The sequence below is a fragment of the Miniopterus schreibersii genome (genome assembly GCF_964146895.1).
Source record: "Miniopterus schreibersii genome assembly, chromosome: 14".
In the NCBI taxonomy this organism is placed as follows: Eukaryota; Metazoa; Chordata; class Mammalia; order Chiroptera; family Miniopteridae; genus Miniopterus; species Miniopterus schreibersii.
The window spans coordinates 6,094,748-6,116,574 of NC_138114.1; the positions used below are offsets into that span (position 1 = coordinate 6,094,748).

A 21,827-nucleotide genomic window follows, 5' to 3' on the forward strand; every position below is an offset into this window, starting at 1 on the left:
GGCTGCTGCATTTAGGGATGAGTAATAGTCAACAGAGCAGAACTGATGAAGAATTTCTGATGATATAAACCAAATGGAATCACACTGTATGAACCCACAATTCACTGTAGGACAAGGGAGGCTCCCTTTGGAAAACAGGTAAGGAAACAGAAGGGAGGAAACCTGGGCACAGAGCAGGGCCCAGGTTGAGACTGGACAGGACATTATAGCCATGCTCAGAGACCCAGACTCCACTCTGAGGCAAATCCTCAAATGAGCTGGTTAAACTTTACATTTTGGTTGAGAAGGACGCAGGTTCAAGTCCTGACTGCCACCCACAAGCTGTGTGACCTTGTGTAAGTCACTCGTTTACTGACTCTCAGTTTCACTGTCCCCATCTGCAAAAACAGAATGGCAGGACCTACCCATAGAGGGTATGCAGACTCACCAACACACTTCCCTGTGCTAGACACTGCCCTGGGCATGGGGAGAACAGGCGTGGCCAGACAGGCATGCTCCCTGCCTCCGCAGACCTTGCGTTCTGGTGAAAGCGAGAGGCAATTAACACATAGATGTAAAGCATGTGAAGGTGCCTCTGATGGGGAGTGCCTCAGAGGGTGGCATGTTTTATGCAGGGTTTCAGAAGCTTCCGCACTGCGGTGTGCTTAGACAGAGACCAGAGGGGGCGAGTGATAAGCCACAGGCATACGCTGGGAAGGAAGGTCCAGGCAGAGTGGACAGCTGGTGCACAGGCCTGTGCAGACCTTCTGTATGTTTAAAGACTACCGGGGAGGCCAGTATGGCCAGAGGGGAACGAGAAAGGGGGGAGGCTGTAAAAATGATGTCCAAGAGGCAATGGGGTCTAGACCACAGAGGGCTGTGCTGTCCAACACAGCAGTCACCAGCTGCACCTGGCTCTTAAGGGCTTGAAATGTAGTTCTGACACGAGATGTGCAGTAGGTGTAACTTACACACTGGATTTTGAAGATTTAGTAAAGCAAAAGCATGTAAAATATTTCATTAATAATTTTTCATATTGATTATATGCTTAAATGATAATATTTTAAACCGTATTATTAAAACTGGTTTCATCTGCTTCTTTTCAAGTCCTTACTCTGGCTACTAGAAAATGTTAATTGCATGTGTGGCCTGCATGATGTGGGGTTCCAGGTCACAGTAGGAGTTGGGCATTTACGTTGAGCAATATGGGAAGTAAACAGTTTTTAGCATATTTCCCAGAACACCATGGGAACACCACAGTTTATATAACTAGATTTCCATTCACAGAAAAATCGCTCAGATGTGAAAGCAAATAAAGGTATTTGAAGGGAAGACACTGAGCTTACAAAAGAGTGATAACACTAGGAAAAGTTAAGTTTAAATAATTGTTTACAGCGTACTGATAAGATAAATTCAACTAGCAAGTAATGATTATTGAAATATAAAACAAAGTATAAAAATAATCTGATAAACAGATACAACTGAATCCGCTCTTAAATTCCAAACGGATCAGAGAAAAACAGGCATAAAAAAACCCATACAAGTATTTCATTTCAGCCATCCTGGTAGATGTGAACTGGTTTTATGCTTTTCACTTGCATTTCCATGGCGCCAATGAGGTTAAATGATTTTCATGAGCTTACTGGCTATTTGTGCATCTTCTTTCATGAAGTGTATGTTTAAGGCTTCCTCCCATTTTTATTGTAATGTTGTCATTTCTCATCGATTCGTAGGTGTGCACATGTTCTAGATAGTCCTTCGCCAGATACACGCGTGACAGACATGTCTGCCCAACCTTCGGCCTGTCTTTTCATTCTTGTGTTCATAGCTTTAATCAGAATAGACTTTCTAACTTTCAACATAATCCAAATTTTTCAATCTTTTCTTTTATGGCTGGTACTGTAGGTGCTGTGTTTAAGTAACCTTTGCCTACCCTGACATTCGGGAGATAGGTTATCTTTAGGAAGCTTTATTTTCCCCTTTTACTTCAGTCTGTGCTCCTTCTCTAATCTTGTGTGTGGTGTGAGGCAGGGGTTCTGGATCTTCATGTTTCAGGTGGACCAAAAGGCCTATTACCATACACTCAAAATATAAGCCCTTCCTCGCTACATGTGATGCCACTTTTGTAATAAATCAAGTGACGGTGTATATGTAGATCGGTTTGGAGTTCTTGATTCTGTTCCTTTGGTCTATTTGTCTTTGTGCTATTGCCGTACTAAATTAATTGCTGTGGCTTTAATGTAAATCTTTGGAGTTAGTATATAAATTCCCCACTTTGTCTTTTCCTTCAAGAATAGCCTGCCCTTCACAGTACACACACATTTTAGAATAGCTTTGCCAGCTTCTCTTCCTCTCTCTCTCTTGCACAACTGATGAACAACACTGGCACCAAAATAAGCAACAATACGATTGGAAACTAAAACAATTAAATATCCATGCATCCATACTGATATAGAGAAATCAGTGAATAAATAAATGAGAGAAGGGGTCCACCTTCCACCTCTTCCTTACAAAAGAATTTCAAATAGTAAATGCAGGCAGATTGAGGCAAACAGAAAATCACCATTAACACACCATAGCAACATCCACTGATAAATGCTGAAAAGAGTGGGTAGAGTTCAAGGAAAACAGAATGTCTGCATAGCTTTGATGGCTCTCTCCCCCAATTTATTTTAAATGTTTATTGATTGATTGATTTTTAGAGAGAGAGTAAAGGACAGAGAGAGAGAGATATAGATCTCCTGCTCCACTTATGCATCATTGGTTGCTTCTTGTATGGGTCCTAACCAGGGATCAAACCCGCAAACTTGGTGAATTGGGATGACCTTATAGCCAACTGAGCTACCCAGCCAGGGCAAGATATTTATTAATTACTGTGGTGGTTTTGACAAGTCTACAAATTCTTTGCTGCCGCTCCCTTCAGGAGGTGGAGCTTAACTCTCCTCCCTCGAGTGTGAACTGGTCTGTGACTGGCTTCTAATGAGTAGCCCATGGAAGGGGAAAGATTAACCTCATACTGAAGAGGCTGCAGAGACCACCTCACGCAAGCGATGGAGATTCACACCACCGTTAATGGGATGCACTGACATCGCGTGCCTCCACCACGCTGCAACGACGGGGGGTATCGCCTCTGTGAGGCTCTTCCCCCAGACCGACAACCCCATCCCAATCACCCAAAAAACTCAGAGAAGCCCAAATCAAGGGACATTCTAACAAATAACTGGCCACTGCTCTTCAAAACTCTCAAGCCACTAAAGAAAAGGACAGGTCAGGGACTGTCGCAGACTGAAAGAGACTAGGAGACATGACAGCTCAATGCAGGGTGCTCTCCTGGACCGGATCCTGGGGTGGGAGAGAGGGAGAGCTGAAAACTGCGGGAATCCAGGGTAAGTGCGAAGTGCAGTAACCGATGATGACCTGGGCTGGGAACTCTGCGCCAGCCCCACAACTCTCTGTAACCTAAAATTACTTCAGAATAAAAAGCCCTAACACTTTTAAGGTCTGCACTGTGGTTACCAGGTAAATTTATACAAGCAGGTCCACTTTCTACTTTATACATTCCCAAGGGTGACTTCTTTCTTCGGAAAAGCGGCATTTCTAGTAAGGAAGAACTCATGCAGGAAGGTTGGCTCAAAAGCCAACAAGAAGGCAGAGCCCCCCGTGCGGGATGAAAGCACCAAGGACTTTCCTCGTGCTTTGAGCCAACAAAGGTACCACGTGGACCCTGAAGTGTGTGCGAGGCTTGAGGGACAGCGACACAGACTTTCATTACTCACCAGGGCGACCTTCCGTTGTGGCTTCAGCAGCTTCGGTTTGTGGGGCGCAGTGGCCACAGGAGCTGTGGAAGTGTGTCCAGGGTTCAGCTTGTCATTCCTCCCAGGACCCTTCACAACCACTATGGGCTCACAGGCGCTCTCTGTGGAGACTCCCGGGCCCCTCCCTCCCCGCACGGAGAAGCTGCAGGCCCTGATCTGGGTGCCAGCGGGTGCCTCATCTTTGGACATGTCACCCTCTCCCCTCATCTGGTTCCACAAAACAACTCTGCATAGAGCACTGCCCTCCACACAGAGGTCAGGTGTGAGGTGAGAAACAGGTGGGATGGGTCAAGGCCGAGGCCGGCTCCTTCCTCGGGGTCCTAACTGCGCACTGACACTGACAGCAAAGGCCTCTGACCTCACAGCAGCGCTCGCTGGTCACCAGGGAGGGTGGAAACTGAGAAAGAAACGGAGGTCCTTTCTCTAATGTCACAGCACTAGTACTTAGATGATATGAGACTTGAACTTGGCCTTGAAAGTCAGACAGACCTCACTTCAAAGCCAGGCTCTGCTCCTTGCTCTGAGGCTCACTGTCCCGTTGGTAAGGGAGGCGCGATCGGCCCTGACCGAACGGGACAAGGCGGCGGCTCGGCCCCTGCGCTCCCACGTCCACCGTCAGGCTTCACAGGGACCATGCCCTCCAGCCCTCTGCCCCCAGTGACGGCTCAGCCTGCACGTGGTCGGACTGAATCCCAGGGCCCAATGTACCCAGGGAGCCCCAACTGAGGGACAAAGTGTACCTTGGCTTGTTATTAACTTGTTCACCTGGGCAATCCTAGTGCCTCCAACTCTAGTTCCAGTTCTTTGGGCGTGAACTTCTCTTGCATTGGCCACAGTTATTTTAGAAACTCTCTCTAGATGGTCTTAGTTTTCCTAAGACACATGCAGTTCTCTCCTCCAGAAATACCCATCCTTATTTACGCTCCTCTAAGTCATCACTGGAACCAAAGGATAACCCTTGTTTCATCCTCAGAACAAATCCAAAATAAATTACATAGCTGGTTTACAACTTTAGAACAATCGAAGAGGCTTCTCTCCCTTGACTGACCCACGATGTGACAGCCCTTGCCCCTCCCCACCGCGCGGATCACGTCCATAGTGAAGCGCACTGTGGAATCTGCGGGTGCCAACTCCCGCCTCCCTGCTAAAGCCATGCTGGGCCAACAGCACCCCCAGCCCACCCCACGGACGGGGCTCTGTGAGGTGGGCTGACCGGAATCTAGGTGGGGGCCTCTGGACCATATATCATTCTGACCGGAATCTAGGTGGGGGCCTCTGGACCATATATCGTTCTGACTGGAATCTAGGTGGGGGCCTCTGGACCATATATCGTTCTGCCTGGAATCTAGGTGGGGGCCTCTGGACCATATATCATTCTGACTAGAATCTAGGTGGGGGCCTCTGGACCATATATCATTCTGACCGGAATCTAGGTGGGGGCCTCTGGACCATATATCGTTCTGACTGGAATCTAGGTGGGGTCCTCTGGACCATATATCGTTCTGACTGGAATCTAGGTGGGGGCCTCTGGACCATATATCATTCTGACCGGAATCTAGGTGGGGGCCTCTGGACCATATATCATTCTGACTGGAATCTAGGTGGGGTCCTCTGGACCATATATCGTTCTGACTGGAATCTAGGTGGGGGCCTCTGGACCATATATCGTTCTGCCTGGAATCTAGGTGGGGGCCTCTGGACCATATGTTGTTCTGACTGGAATCTAGGTGGGGTCCTCTGGACCATGCATCACCAGATGCCATGTCCTGCATCTGTCTACTCTCCCTGTCCCGAGCCCACATCACACCCCCGCCTGCTCGGGGTCCGCGTTGGAGGTGTCCTTGTGGGTAACTGCAGGCAGCCACCTACCTTTGGCAGGGACGGCGGGAGGAACGTCGGCCTTCTCCTTCCGCCTCTTGCCCTTCTTGGGCTGCAAAGGGGCCAAGCTGGTCACGCTGGTGACAGTCTCCCCTGAGCTGTAGAAGAAAAGGGTCCTGGTCAAGGCAAAGGCAGGTGTGCTCCGCGGGAAAGGAAAGGGAAGAGCAGTTTCCAAGTCCTCCCTGCGAACCTCGTAAGGCAGGGTTATCGTACCCTGAACTGGGATTGCCTGCTCTTTGCTCATCTCCAGGGATGTCTAGAGGTCTGGTTCTGACCCTTGGCTGAGATAAGGACAATGAGGTGGGCTAGTTAGTGCTTTATAAGGTGTTGTTCAAAGTTCAAAAATCCCTGGAGACACCAGGGCCAGCTTGTCTACATGGCCTAGGGATGTACAGATGTGTGGCTTACACCTGGTTGCACAGGCTGGTCTGGCTGCATCACCAGTAGGGTGTTAAGATATCACTAGACTTCTTGAGCTCCCCTAAGACCAGAGGTCCTTGCACAGATCTTTGTGGTTTACAAGTGTGAGTGGGAAAGGCCCCTGGGAGTCCTGAGGGCCCCGTGATTGTTCGTGCTTTCTCCTACTGCGGCCTTACCTTCAGCAAGGCTGAGGTCAGCCCAGGAGTGCCGTTTTCAAGCACTGCGGCGTCAGATCCTGTCCACCTGTTCCCCAGGATCACCCAAAGTGTGGGGCTGGTAGCCTTACAGCACAGGTGAGAAGCCAAGACTTACAGGCGCTAAATGACCTTCTCTAAGTGACAAGGTCGGTAAGCAGCCAACGCAAAAGCTACAAACAGACTGTTCTGATGTGAAATCTGTTCTTGATACTACAAGTGGGGTGGGGTCCACATATTTTCTTGAATGGCCATTGGTCTTATTTCAAATGCATCTTACGGGCTCCAGCAACCCACAGGGAAGCCCCTTTAGAATCTCTTGTCTTTGGGCACATTCTCCAGCCAGGAAGGTACAGTTACCACAACAGGCTCTCTTCCTAATACATGAAAATTTCTAGAAATCCATAATATGACCTCTGCCTAAGAATGAAAATGAATGAAGGTAGTAAATAGACAGTTTTCACACAAGAAGACACATGCTAAAACTCCCCATGAGAGGGAACCAAGATAAAACGCACTGCACTCCCTTTCTCCACTCATCAGAGTAGCCACCCCGAGTTTTAGGCAAGCATTCCTCGGCAAGGCCGTGGGGAATCGGGCGCTCAGAGGCATCGCTGGTACGCATGTAAACCCTTCCTGATGGGAAACGCTTGGAAACCAGAGTAACTCGGGCTTTCAGAATCACAGAAGCTTCCGCTTCTTAACCTGGCAATTTCACTGCCAGGAATTCATTCTGTGGATCTTCTTGCATGTGTATGAAAATGTATGAATGCGGGATTACAGTGCTGTGGTAACAGCAATAGGCTGAAAACCACCCAGCTTTCCATTGGCAGGGGACTGGCTGAGAAAATTACGGTGACTCCACAAATCCACACATGGGGTCCTCTCTTGCCGTAAAGAGGAATGAAGCATCTACTGTGTACTGGTAAGAAAATATACATAGCTAAGTGAAAAATCTAGGTGCTGGAAAAATGTGTAAAATGTGATACTTTTTGAATAAAAATAGGGGAAAATAGGACTATGTATTCGTATTTCTACATACATGCATAAAGAAACTCCAAGAGTATACACAAGAATTTTAAAATAATGGTTCCTTAGAATGTGGTGCTGAGGAACTAAACAGATGGGAAACTGGTTATGGAGAATCATCACTACATATATGTGTGTATTTTAAATTATTTAACCTTTTAATTTTAGTTATTAAACCACTTGATTAGATAATCTTTGAAAAACAGTAAATTAAACACAAATAAATATCTAGATCTATTTAATAAAAGAAAATAAGCTATTCCAATATAGTCCTAAAATTTTAAAAATAAACAAAGACTGAATTTCCCACATTGTGGGAAAAATTCCAGGAATACAGTTCACACTGAGATTCCCTTAAGATGGCTTATTTTTACTGGGGGCAGACATTCCAACTGGCCATAGCTTTAGAGGACACGGTCAACTATGTCAGTTCACAAAGAGCCGGAAAAGAATGAGTGTTTACAAAGCTCTGGCTGCTAAGAGAAAACACAGGATCAGAAACTCTCTAAATTGTTTAAATATATAACCACATGTACAGTTCTTTCATAGCTTTTTAAATTCCTAAAATGTTTATTTTTTTCCTTCCATTATAAATTATAAATTAATTTATTTTCATTTCTTAAAATGGTAATTACAGGTATGGAGATAAAAGAAAATAAGTCTATCATAATCAAAATACAGACTTCATAAATACCTCACACAGGCCTTTGTTTCCAGTCTTTTCCCCCTGCTGCATTTTTCTTACAGACTTCATTCTTTCTTTCCTTTTGCTTTAGGTTCACAGCAAAATTGAGGGGAAGGTACAGAGTTTCCCATATATGCCTGCCCACCTCTCCCCGATGCACAGCCTCCCCGATTATCAATATCCCCCACCGGAGTGGCACATTTGTTATAATTCATAAAACTACATTGACACATCATTACCCAAAGTACACGATCTACCATAGGGTTCACTCTTGGTGTTGTACATCCTATGAGTTTAGACAAATGTAGTATAATGTGTCCACTGCTGTAGTGTCATGCAGAGTAGTTTCACTGCCACAAAAATCCTCTGTGCTCCACCTCCTTCTCCCTCCACCCTTCAACTCCTGCCAACCACCGATCTATTTATTCTCTCCACAGCTTTGCCTTTTCCAGAATGTCATATGGTTGGAATCATTTAAATTTCCTCATGTCTTTTCATGGCTTGATAGCTCATTTCTTTTTAGCGCTGAGAAATGTCCCATTTTCTGGACGTGCGGGTTTATTTATCCATTACCTACTGAAGGACATCTTGGGTGCTGCCCAGTTTTGGCAATTAAAAGAGAGCTGCCATAAGCATCCACGTTCAGGTTTTGGGGTAGACATAAATTCTCAACTCTTCCTTGGTTTTTATACTTTTTTTAATCTTACTGTACTTCAATTTCGCACCCTTCTTTCCCTTAACCTACATCCCTCTTAAGGCCACATGCTCATGCTATTCCCGCGAGAAGATAGGCCTCAGTCTACTTAGCCATTCCCTGACTTCTAAACATCCAATCCCCTTCCCAGTTCGTTATACAAATAATAATACTATAGATGTATTTGTGCTAATTGGTTTCCATTCTTAGACTTCCGTTTTTAGGCTGGATTCTTAGAGCCACAAGTACCAGTCCACAGACCATTTTCAAGGCTGTTTAACGCCCACTGTCAAAGTGGCCTGTGACAGGTTCGTCTACTTTATAGACCCTCAGTCAACAGATGAAGGTATTTATTGTTCCTCCTCTTTAACACCAGGTTTATCAGCTAAACAATTACTCATTTAACGAAGAGAAATGGGGCACCCCTCTTCCTTGCACTTCTCTGATTGCCGGTGAGGATGATGCTCGCCCGTCCGTCTGACATGTCTCCCCGCTTAGGAAGGGTGCGTGGACACCTGCTCCTATTTCTTAGGACCCGAGCGCTTCCCACAGATGCGTACGCACCTTTCACACCAGTCTGTGACTGTTAGGGGGGTCAGAGGAGACAGCACAGCCTAAATTAGATGGGGCATGAAATGGCCAAATGGCACGGACCCAAATATCCACCATGTGGGTACAGGACGGGCAGGGCACTTCATGGTGCTGCCCAGGGACAATGCTGCTACCTGGGTGTCTCATGGTGGCGTGTCTTGGTTCTGAGGGGAGGGCTGCAAGTTTCAACTTAAATCTTGATCAAAATATCTTTCAGCTCAAGACAGTACAGGATGCCCTCCCACTGGCACAGACTCAGCAGGACCAATGCAGGGCAGAGCAGGCAGGTGGTAAGGAGGGAGAGGCTGCACCCTGAGCAAGAACGGCTGCCCCAGGACACCAGGTAAAGCGGGCACCCTTGCCCTTGCCCGGTGTTGACCAAATTGTGAACAACCACATTCTGCAGAAGCTAAAGTGGACACCAGCTATCTGTCTCCATCCTGTGAAAGGCGCTCAATACCTATAACCTCCAGCCCAGACAGGAGAGCTAAGCCTCAGAGAAGTCTGGGCAGGAGGCGTGGGATCTGCAGGGCAGCCTGCCTCCTTGGCCCTGAAGCAGGGACTCTGGGCCCAGACCAGACAACAGAGGACAAGAAAACTAGGACAGGAAGACAGTAAATCAAGTCACATCCACAGTGTCTGCTCCATGCTTAACTCGGCTCCCTAAAGAGAAGGTACTGGAAGGTGATGTCAGCACCCCACTGAATTTTAAGTGTGTACTAAATCAGGGTGGGGAGCTCCTGGGACTGTTATAGCTGCTCTAACCCCTGCTCCCACCTGAGAAGGAACCCACCTGAGTGCTGGGCTCTTGGGGGCGGGAACTGTGGCCAGGGCCCAAGACCAAGGGCTGATCTGGCCAGAGAGTGGGCAGAGGGGGAGGGGACCATGTTCCTGTCCCTGGAAATTGTCCGGAAGAAGTGACACCAACTGCCAGAACGGAGGCGGACAAGGGAGGGCAGCTAATGGAACCCTCGCCTCTACTCCAGAGCTCAGGGTTGGAGTAGAAAAAAGAAGTGAGAGCACAGACGGAGCAGGTCCTATGACAGAACACAATGATGACTAAGCCATAGCCCAGCCACACCTGCTGCCATGCCTGGAGGTGAGAGCCCGACACTGGACTGCATGCCTGAGGCCAGTCTGGCCCTGCGGCAGTGCCATCCTCACACTCACTCTCTGGGGTCCACTGGAGCCCAGCAGCAGCTGCTCACACAGACGGGCTCTCTCTCATCTACCCATCGCCCCAGGGGCTCCCACCCGCGTACCCACTGCCCCAGACACCAGTGCTCCCTTTGGTCCAGGGCACCTCTGTGCCTCAGCATATGAACTATGATTCCAAACGCTTCCTTGAGGTTTTTCAATCTTCCTTCCTGTTGATGAGTCAGTGCTCCTCATGCCTGGGCACCAGCCGCCTGTCACATGCTCACAGAGGTTTGGTGTGGTCTGACCTGGCTGGGATGCCAAGTGTGGTTTTCAGGCCCAAGATCCGACTCAGGAAGCCTGCCGAGGCTGTGCCAGAGCTGAGGACGGCGCGGCTCCATCCTGCCAGCGTCCTGCTAGGCCTGCTCCCCGGACCCTCTGCGCCTGGCCCCTTCTGGCTCCACACTGGCTTTGAAAGCTGTTGCTTCCTTAATCCCTTTTACCTTCAGAAGCGTCCACAAGCTTCTTTCCCTCCTGCCCGCATATCCCAGTTCTGACCATGAAAAGGCCCAACCCAAATCCCGGAGGGCGCCGGCAGTTCCTTTCCGAGCGGCTCTGTGCTCCCTCTGCCAAGGCTGCACACGGCTCGCTCATTACCCCACGGCCTTGAACCCTGTGACAGGAAGCGCAGGCTCTCCAAGGAGGAAAGCTGGTCTCAGCAACTGTGGTGGCAATTCACTGGCATCAACAATTACAGGCAACCCCCCAGGTCTGCTGCCACTGGTCAAGGCCGAACACTCATGCAAATGAGGCAGGTTTCCTGACATGTCACTCAGGCTCTCGAATGTGCTCCATGGGCTCCTCCTGCCCCTGGACACACAGCTCAATGACGCCTCTTGCCAGGAACTGCTCAAGAGCTGCATAACTTCATTTTCATGGTGGACGAATGGTGCCACTCACTGTCAGTGACTCCCCTGAAATGTGTCTGGTACATAGTGAACATTTAACGGGTGACACCTATTACTACCTTACCAGTATTACTATTATTGTTCTGGAAATTTCTCTGAGTCCTCGAACATGGGGCCAGACACAGCAGCTCTCTGCGCTGAGCCAGAGCCGGAGCACCCAGCACAGACCTGCAGATCCATGGAGCCACCACATGCTTCCCGCAGCCTCCAGCTCTGACCCTTCCGCAGCACCTCTGACCGGCAGCACAGCGGGAGCTGCTTCTGTGGGGGGGCTGCCAAGGCGTCTCCCTGTGCACAGGCTCCCATGGCCTTTCCTCACACACGGTTGGCACGCCGGAGGTTCTGCCGGGCCTCGTGGTCAGGGCTCTGCCGTTAGTCCCTGCCAGCCTCAGGAAACCAGCACACAGGCACTGCCTGGCTAGCAGTCTTGTTTATGGATTTCAACTATCTGGATGCTAACTGGCACAATGAGGGGGTGCTGCACTGCTGTTTCTGGCTCCACACAGTGTCCTGGTCATAAGGATACTGGCAGGGAGAGGCCGCTGAGTTCACCTGCTCAGAATCCACGCCCCGCCCGCAGGGTGAGGCCTCCTGTTTTTGTGGGTTTGAACCCACCCTCTGCTCAGCACAATCTGACCCTCTAGCCATAACCATAAGGGGCAGCTGTGTTTGCTGGTTAGGAAGGGAGATGACGCCTTCCTGAGGCTGGGGGTGAATGGACCGGAGGCCACCTTTCCCTTCCCAATGGGAGGGGACCCAGCCTGTGGAGGCGTCGACACCAGAGACAGCACTGCCCAGAAAAGAGCTAGGAATGGGGGCCACACGCGGCAGGGTCCTGTTAGGTGAGCCAGCCACTCCCTTCACAGGTAGGACCACCTGCACTGCCTCCTGGAATCCGATGTTCAGAAGTGGGACAGCGAACTAGCTACTCCTCTAAGTTGGCAGCTGCACCCAGGTTCTCTGCCCGGGGAGAGTAATTTACACACTGCAGGTTCTGCCGGGTTAGAGATCAACCCCTGGCGCATCCGGCAGTGCAGGCGCGGGCACACCCGGAACCATCGGGAAGTGTCAGCCCAGCTGCTGTCACCTCACCGAGTCCTCACGACAACCCCGAGGGAGAGACAAAGGCGAGTTTGTGCCCATTTTGTGGAGGGTGAGACATCTCCAAAGAAGCTGAGGACTGGCCCAGTCACCAGGCTGCCGGGTGGCAGGGCGCAGGTTCACACCAAATCCAGGTGGACCGTTCTCTACATTACGCCAGGACTAGCAACCAGGGGAGGAAGAAGCTCGAACCCGTGCCCTGGGATGCGGTGGGGAAAAGATGGCACATGAGTGATGTGAGGGGTGCCAGAGGGAGGCCAGAAGACACATGCTTGTCTGCTGTCCTTGCCCCACCACCTGGGCGAATGTGGGCAGAGGGGAAAGCACTCAGCATACATGTGGGCTCAGCACAACCACCGCCATGGCTGGGTGTCTGCGAATCAGTGTCCGTGACCTGAGCCCACGGGGCTCTTCAAGTCGGGGGTGCTGGGTGGCGGCAGCCATCCCCACACCCACAGCCACGTCCCTCCCACTCCTCCTCTCGCTGCCCTGACTTTTCTGCAGCATCTGCTCCTTGGTCATTTGTGTGACATGCTCACAACGGAATCCAGGATTCCAAGCACACCTGGGACAGCGTGTCAGCTCTGGAGCCAGGTGCCGGGGCCGGCACACAGCCAAGGCCAGCTTAAAGGCACAGACTAACTGTCACCAGTGTGGTGCCGTGACAAGGACCTGGGCTGCACCTAGTCAAACCAGCATGAGGCTCTAGTCCAGACGATAAGGGAAGTCAGCAGGGTGCCCATCTCCAGCTCTGTGGGAGGAGGCCTGGCCTCCTTGGGGTTCAGGGTGCAGTGCAGTAAAGCAGGCCCTCCAGGGGGGCAGGTCTGTGGGCTGGCAACACAAGACATGCCCACAGGGAGAGCTCAACTCGGGCACCCAGCCAGCCTTGCCGACAGCACCAGCTGGTGGAGGGGCAGCATTTCAGCAGGGCTTGGTCATATCTGACCTCTGGTGGGAATCCCAGGGCTAGGGGGACCAAACCCCAATGCCTGCAAGGCTGGGATGATGCCCCCTTTTAGGCTTCTAGCTTCGGTCAGCACCAGCTCAGACCAGGGGCAAGTGGAGGGTCTGGGACAGGGGTGGGGGTGGGAAGCGGCCTAAATGCCTGGGGCCACATACTAGCATGGGAAGGCCATACACAGATCATAGCACATCCCGAGAAACCCTGCAGGCTACTCCCCACGGCCTCTGACCACCCCACCATCACCTCCCCCACATCTGAAATGCAGTCCTTGGGGCCTTGTGGGGGCATATGCTCTAAAAAAAGAAACACAGAGCTTTCCTGAGGCATAATTTACTTACCATAAACTTGACTGATCATAAGGGTACGATTCAGCGATTGTCAGTGTATTTACACAGTTGTGAAGCTTCACCACAATGCAGTTTAGAACATTTCTCTCACCCCCAAAAGGTCCCTCTTGCGCATTTATAGCTAACCCCTATTCCTACCTCTAGCCCTAAGCAACTACTAATCCACTTTCTGTCTCTTTCCTGGACATTTCAAACAGAATCATACAATAAGCAATTTTTGCACCTGAATTCCTTCACTCAGTGTTTTTGAGGTCCATGCCTGTTGTAGCACACGTCAGCAGTTCGTTCCTTTTTATCATCAAATAGCGCGTCACTGAATGAATGTACTAAATTTTGTCTCTCTCTACACCAGTTGGTGAATATATTTAGGTTTTCTCCAGCTCTGGTTTTATGAATAAAGCAGCCATGACCAACTGCATGTATGTATTTTTGTGGACATATGCCTTCGTTTCTCTAGGGCAGATTCCTACCAGTGGAATTGCTGGGTGATACGTTCGGTTTTAAGAAACCACCAAACCGTTTTCAAAGTGGCTACACCACGTACCAGTCCCACCAGCAGTCTACAGGGTGCCAGTTTTTCCACCCCCTTGCCAAGCCTTCACTTGCTGCTTTTATTACAGACACTGCGGTGGGTGTGTAGTGGCATCACATGGTGGCTGGATTTGCATTTCTCTAATATGATTCTGAACACATTTCCATGAACTTGTTAGTCATTTGTATATATTACTAAGGAAAATGTCTATTCAGATATTTCTGTCCACCTTTAATTGTATTTGTCATCTTATTATTGAGTTGTAAAGAGTTCTTTACACATTTTGTCCCAGCACCATCGGTTGAACAGACTATGCTTTCTCACGTTTTCTGAAAGAGTTTGCATTTGTTTTTTCTTTAATGCCTGATATACATCACCAGTAAAACAATGTGGGCCTGGGCTTCTCTTGGTTGGAAAGGTTTTAGACAACAATTCAATTTCTTGAATTATTACAGGTTTATTCAAATTACAGCTCTCTAATCAGTTTTGGTAATTTGTGTCTTCCTATGAATTTTTTTCATTTCATCCATGTTGTCTAGTTTGTTAGAATAAACTTGTTCATAAAATTTCCTTATAATCCTTTTCATTTCTATAGGGCCTGATTCTCTTTTCCTTCCTAATTTTGGTAATTGGGTTGCTGGTTGTTTTTTTCTCTCCTCTATCTTTTTTTATTTCAGGGATGGTCTAACTTAAGGATTGTAAATTCTGTTGAACCAAGTTTTGGTTTCATTATATTTCTATGTGTGTGTTTGTTTTCCATGTCATTGATTTCTGTTCTAATCTTTATTATATCTTTTATACTGCTTTCTTTGGATTTCACTGGCACTTTTTTTCTAGTTTCTTATGATGAAAGCTTAGGTTATTGATTTAAGACCTTTCTTCTTGTCTAATATAGGCATTTAAAGCCATAATCTTTTTCTGTAAGCAGTTTTATCTGTGACCTCCTAGTTCTTGGGTCAACACTCAACCACTGAGCCATGCCCATCCGGGCTAAAATTCTTAAGTTTTGTTTAATGGCCTAGCATATGGTCTATCCGGGAGAATGTTCCAAGTACACTTGAAAAGTATCATGCAATCACTGAGTAGAGTATTCTTATATATGAGGTCCAACTGCTTGACCTTCTGTGCCCTTGTTTATTTTCTGTCCAGGTATTCTACCAATTATTGAGAGCAAGTATTGAAATCAGCTATTATTCTAGAATCATCTATTTTATCTTTCAATTTTCTATGTTTGCTTCATATAGATTTATAATTGTTATATCTTCCTGATGTTTAGACCCTTTATAATAATGAAACTTCCTTCTTTATCTCTTATAATAATTCTTGTCTTAAATTATATATTATCTTAAATTAATTTAGTTATAACCTCTCTTTTAATTCTGTTTGCACGGTATATATTTTTCCATCCTTTGGACGGTGTCCATTCACTGCACGTGCACATTGCCTCAGCCAGAAATATGCTTGCCCCATCTGTGACTGTGCAACACATGGGTGCCATTAACTTCAGCTCATGGGAACAATGAGCACCCCAGGAAAAGGCGGCAGGGAGGCCGAGGGAGAAGGCAGCTCGCCCTCTGGTGCCTGGCTTCTGGAGTGAGCTTTATCTCAGGGTTCAACGGGGATCACATCAGGAGTGGGGACAGCTACTCTGATCTTCTCTCTCAGACACATCTTGCTGAAGGAGTGGGATACTGAGGTCACTTTATACATGGGTGACTTACACAGTCCACCGGTACCAGCCTTCTATCACTTTCAGTGAAGCGTGGAAACCTCACTTCTATTTAGGTCACTTTACCTTCTCCACTTCTAAATATCATAATGCTCTTCTTGAGTATCAGATGGTTTTATAATTTTTGTTTTGATCATCAAATATTATTTTATTTATTTATTTATTTACTTATTTATTTATTTTAAATATACCTTTATTGATTTCAGAGAGAGAAAGGGAGAGGGAGAGAGAGAGACAGAAACATCAGTGATGAGAGAGTCATTGATCGGCTGCCTCCTGCGTGCCCACTACTGGGGATGAGCCCGCAACCCACTCATGTGCCCTGACCAGGAATCGAACCCCAATCGCCTGGATCCTAGGTTGACGCTCAATCACTGAGCCACACCCGGCCAGGTTCAAATATTATTTTTAAAACTCATGAGGAAAAAAATAGTCTATCTATGTACCCATATAAGTCCTTTTTTCCTTCCTAATGCACCAAGATTTTCTCTTTTATTTAAAGAATTTCTTTTAAAGTAGGCCTGATAGTGACAAATATCTTTAGTTTCCCTTAATCTAAGAATATCTTTATTTCCCCTTTTCCCTAAAGGATAATTTTGCTGGATATAGGATTAGTGGTTGACAGTGTTTTTGTGGGGTTTTTTCACTATTTGAAAAAAGTGGTTCCATTTCTTTCTGTCCTCCATGAATTCCAATGAAAAATGCAGTCATTAAAATGTGTGTTCCCCTATCGATAATACACTATTTCTCTGTGGTTGCTTTTAAGATTTTTCCCTTTGTCTTTGGTTTTCATAATTTTTTTTAAACAACTTTCAGAGTCCTCCTTTGGTTGTTTCATATTATTTCCAAGGTTTATGGCTGTGCTTAGCAGGGACAAATTGACCTATGTCATCTTGTGTGAATCAAAAGTTTCACATTTTTAAACACTATGAGTTTGCGATATTTGCCATACTATTATACCTGCAAAGTATGTCCCATCAGCTAAAAGGCACATCTTAGCACATATATTACTAATGGCTATATTCTGCAGAGTGGGGCATAGGACAAGCAGGCATTGTTGGAAAAAGATTAGGAGTGATTGTGATCAGAAGGCATCAAAGTTGTTCAGTCTAGTTGCCAGCCCCTTTCTAAATGGGGGAATTGCCCTCCAGAGCACCAAGCCTCCTCCAGCACGCATGCTGGGCCAGCATGAAACACACGTTTTCTGGATCCTTTGAGGGTGACAGCCAGAGCATGGCTCTGGAAATATGTAAATACATGCAGAACACACATTTTTAGGTCAATTTGTGGACTAATATGCACACCTTTAAGTAAAAGTACAAATTTAACCAATTTCTTGGTAATAGCAAAACAAAGTAAAAGCAAAAATATTCTTACCTGTTCTGAGGGCATTTCACCAAATAATGTCTCACTGTGAAAGGATAAAGAAATAGAAGATAATTAGCAAATGCTGACATATATGCCCCAGGATTAACAGATGTTGACCAGATACTGGCTTAAGGTGTTGTACTCTCATACATCTCTTTGCATGAGTACAGAGAGCCAGAGTGTGGACACCAGTGACTTGATACTGTTCCACCACTGGGTCACACCAGGCATGAAGCCGTACAGCCGGCCTCCTGGTTACATAACCCAAAACATTCATTTTTTTTGCTAGGTTGAGTTGGGTTCTAACCTGAAGGTTCTAGGAGTAAGAGTCACTCAACTTCTGAGCTCTGCCTTAATGACAAAAAGGCCTTCTTGGGGCCACCTGTTTCCACTTAGACACTCTTCTCTATAAAATGGGTTTCCTTTCTCTGATCAATGCTCTTCTAGGATTAACAGGATGCCCTTAGGAAAACAGGCTGAGAGCAAGATACACTCCACAGTACGTGTCCTTGTGAAAACGAGATTCTAGTTGCAGAGGAGAAATAAGAATACCTAGGAGTTATCCTAACAAGTGTCCAATCTAAGCTCACAGTTGAGTTTGCCTGAAACAGAAGTAAAGCTGAAGCAGCCACAGGGCCTGGTGTTGTGCAGAAGACTATAATACCAGTGGCCCCAGTGACCACACCTCCCTGTATCCACACCCACATGTAAACCGTCCCACGCTGGTTTTGGGCTTGGCCACATGGCATGCTTTGGCCAATGAAGCCTTAGCAAAGCAGAGACATAACAGGCCCTTGTGCTCCGAGGTTTGTGACATGCTTGCATGCTCACTCCCTTGCTCCCTCTCTCTTCCCGCCCTACCTTCCTCCCTCCTTGCAGCGAACTCTTCTGCTACCACTTGAAGAAGCCTGGCTAGCCTACTGGAAGATGAGACCACAGGGAACAGATGCAAGTGAACTCAGCTGGGGCCCCAAAGCAGGCCCAGCTGATCAACCATTGGGCTGCAGCTGCATGAGTGAGTGACTCCAGCTGAGCCCAGCCCAAACTGCTGACCCACAAAACTGTGAGCAAATCAAATGTTGTTTTAAGCTACACATTTGGGGTGATCTGTCAAGCGGGTGACCAATTCAGGTTCCACGCCAGGATGATGGAATCTCAGCTTTGGAGGGCCTAAACTCTCTCTGCATTGCAGCTGCTGTATCCCGTTCCAGTACTATGTCCTGAACAGTTCAGAGATACAAGCACCATAAAGCCAGAGTTAGTATTTATGGAACGCCTCAGAAAGCCATGGCGTGCATTCCCGGGGGCTGCAAACCCAGGCATTCTTAGGCGGGACAGTTTAAGGAAATCTATGTCCAGATTCTCACCTTCCATGACACTCCTTCCTAAGAATTCTTCCTCCTGAAACAGGCCTGAGGTGAGGCAATGTTCCTCTCCTCCCTCCCGTCACATCGCCCTTTCTACTTTAGAAATCCAGGCCCACCCCTCACCCACCCTGACCTGTACTATGGAGGCCTGTCCTGGGGGCAAAAACCAGTGGGCACCACACAAGAGATGATCTGAAATATTGGTGCCAGCGTTGAGAAGGTGAAAGGCGAATGTCAGGGCCACTGAACCTTTCACCGGGGCTGGTTTCCAGTGTTTCGCTTCCAACGAGGACTTAAAAGTGGCCTGAGCCAGTTGTCGGCTGCAGAGGATTAAAACCATTTTGATGAGAATCAGTCCGTGGCTTTGACTCAAAACAGGGGAGCAGCCTGGAGTACTGGGTGGCATCGGAAGACGCCGTCCCTGCCTCTGTTCACTCTGCGCGGAGCATCTCAGAGCTCCCAGCCATTAAAGAGGCAGGAGTAAAGTGATGCTGAGTCTGTCACTAACCAAATTCATACAAGGCATGTGGGGCAAAGTAGAAATCCATCTTAACAGGATACATTTCTAATAAAACTTTACTTCCTGTGATTATTAATTATTTATATAAATTTTATATTTATGTGGTTTTTATTAATTTTACAGTCATTTTCCAAATATTACTAATTGTGCAGTATTGATAACTCAATCCAGAAAAAAATTAAAACCTAGAGACTTATGCAATAAGGAAATAAAAAACTTAAAGTTTTTTACACATTATTTTACAAAGAACTAAAACAGGGTAATCAATAAAGGACTTTCAGAACAAAAATGTCCTAAAAAGTAGAATAAAATTTTGTTGGGTAAGTGAATTGAAAATAAAGGAACAATATAAAATTCCTAACAGCAAAAGTTTATTTATGGAGCCTTTTTAAATCAGCAGATGTAGTTACGAATCATTTAGACATAAAAGAGAGGCTTAACCATTTCTTTTTAAGATGCCAATATGTGTGATGCTCTGGAAATTACAACCTTTGCAACAATCTACATTTATGATGAAAAAGTTTAGATGTCAACAAAACGCACCCAAGGGTGCCTAGCTCTGAAGCGATCTGGGAACTCCCTAAGCAGACATGTGGCTCTGGTCCTCACAATAACCTTGTCATTACACGTTACGGCAGGACACCGAGTCACAGAGAGGCCAACGACCTTGCCCAAGGTCCCACAGCTAGTGTCAGGGACTGAGCTATGCCCTTCCATAATTCGTACCTCAGAAAGTGACCATATTTGAAGGCAGGGCCTTTAAAAATGTAATTAAGGTAAAATGAGGTCATGAGGAAGGGCCCTAATCCAGTATGACTGGTGTCCTTAGAGAGATGAGGGGAGAAACGTGCAGAGGAGACCATGGGAAGACTCGCACTGGCAGCCTGAGCAGAGCAGACCTGGGAGGGGCGAAACTAGTTCAGGGCCCCCTGTGACTACTCCTCGCTGTTGTCAGAGGGACTGGGCAGCTGGTGGCAGGGCTCCTGCACATGAAGAAACGGTCTCACAGGATAAACGGCTGGCCCCTGGGCCACAGCCGGAGAGGGCAGAGCCGGGCCTGGGGCCCCAGGGAACGCCACGCACTGGCTGGCCTGTGTCTTGGGGAGTCCGCTCCAGGGGCGGGGAGGTGGGCAGTCCAGAGACCGGGAAGCCAGGGAGCAGGGGTCAGCCAAGGGGCCCCATGACCCCGGTGAGGACGGCCAGGGCCAGGCAGCGGATGCACCTCCGTCAACACTTGCTCATGAGACCTCAACCAGGAGAACGTAGGGCTTGTGACCCTTTAGTGAAAAAGACTGCCCGAGGGGCCAAAAGTGATCCTGAGCATGAAAGAAAGAGACCTCGGCCAGAATCCCCTTAAGTGTGCGTCGCATAATCAGCGCTGGCTACATATCGTTAACCTGTCTTAGCCCGGGCCCCCCAGGAGCAGAGCCTGCAAGATAGATTCAAGGGCAAACAGTCTGTGTGGGAGGTAGTCCTAGGAAACCCACCGGAGGGTGGGGAGTGAGACCAGGAGAGAAGAAAGCCAGCTAAGGGGTGGTCCTGGAGCCAGCGTTCGCCGTGGCCTGGCGACTGACTCCGAGGTCCCGGCTCCAGGAACGCAACCTTCTGCACAGAAATGAAAATGCAGGCGCAGCTCCCCTACGTGGTGATCGCATGGCCTTCGGGACTTGCAGACTTGAAAAGGAAGGACTGCTGTTCTCACCTCCCCCGACAGGAAGACGCCTCTGAGCTCCAGGCCCTGGCCACCATGTCTCTGCCTCCTCAGCTGGGGCCACACTGCTCCCCGCCCCCACTTCATGACCAACCCTCCCAGGTGACATATCCGGGCGTGAAGCCTTTCTGATCCCCACCTGGGCCTGTCCCTGTCATCACCACCAGCCCCCAGTGGGTGAACTGGGGTGGCGGCAATCGTGCCCCCCTCCTATCAGACCTTGTAGCAGTGCTGGGGCCTCCAACGGTGGCTAACCTTCCCACATCACCCCCAGGCCCCACAGTGACCCTGAGAGAAGACCTGTGGGTGATTCTGCACTCGTGGGGGCACGTGGCAGCCCTGCACAGGGTCCTGGGCATTTGCAGAACTCCAGCCCCGTCCAGCCTCAGCACAGGCACGGAGCTCTGTAGCCTGGGGGACAGACAGGACTTGTGTCTACCTCCTTCCTGACAGCCCTTTCCTTTGCCCAGCAGTGGGCTCCTGCTATGCCAGGCTCAGGAACTGGTTCCCTTTGGAAGCAGTCTGTCTCGGCATGTTTCCAGGCCAGCACAGCTACAATGACAGGTCAGGCGACCTCTCGGGTCCCCACGTGCAAAGCTGCGCAGAACTAAGCTTTCTGTCTCCTGTTCTCTTCATAGGAAGAGCTGCATTAGGACCACAGTCATTTACTGAAAAGCACCAGTGCATAGCTGTCTGTCCGGAGTCACACTGTCTCCTGTGGCAGTCATGTGCCCAGGGTGCCTGCCAGGCTCTGGAAACAGCACCGGTCCAAGTGAGATGCACTGGAAGTGTGAGGCC

General features: G+C 48.3%; 1 protein-coding gene across 3 annotated transcripts in view; it reads right to left on the reverse strand.

Annotated features, from left to right (window-relative positions):
• The window catches only part of VSTM4 (V-set and transmembrane domain containing 4), an 86,921-nt gene that overhangs the window by 21,396 nt on the left and 43,698 nt on the right, over positions 1-21,827 (reverse strand). For all 3 annotated transcript variants that reach the window (XM_081158421.1, XM_081158422.1, XM_081158420.1), the window contains 3 exons: positions 17,441-17,474; positions 5,664-5,770; positions 3,756-3,817 (listed from right to left, as the gene is read on the reverse strand). In XM_081158421.1, coding sequence (XP_081014547.1) covers positions 3,756-3,817; positions 5,664-5,770; positions 17,441-17,474 — 203 coding nt within the window. The remainder of the gene's footprint in view (positions 1-3,755; positions 3,818-5,663; positions 5,771-17,440; positions 17,475-21,827) is intronic.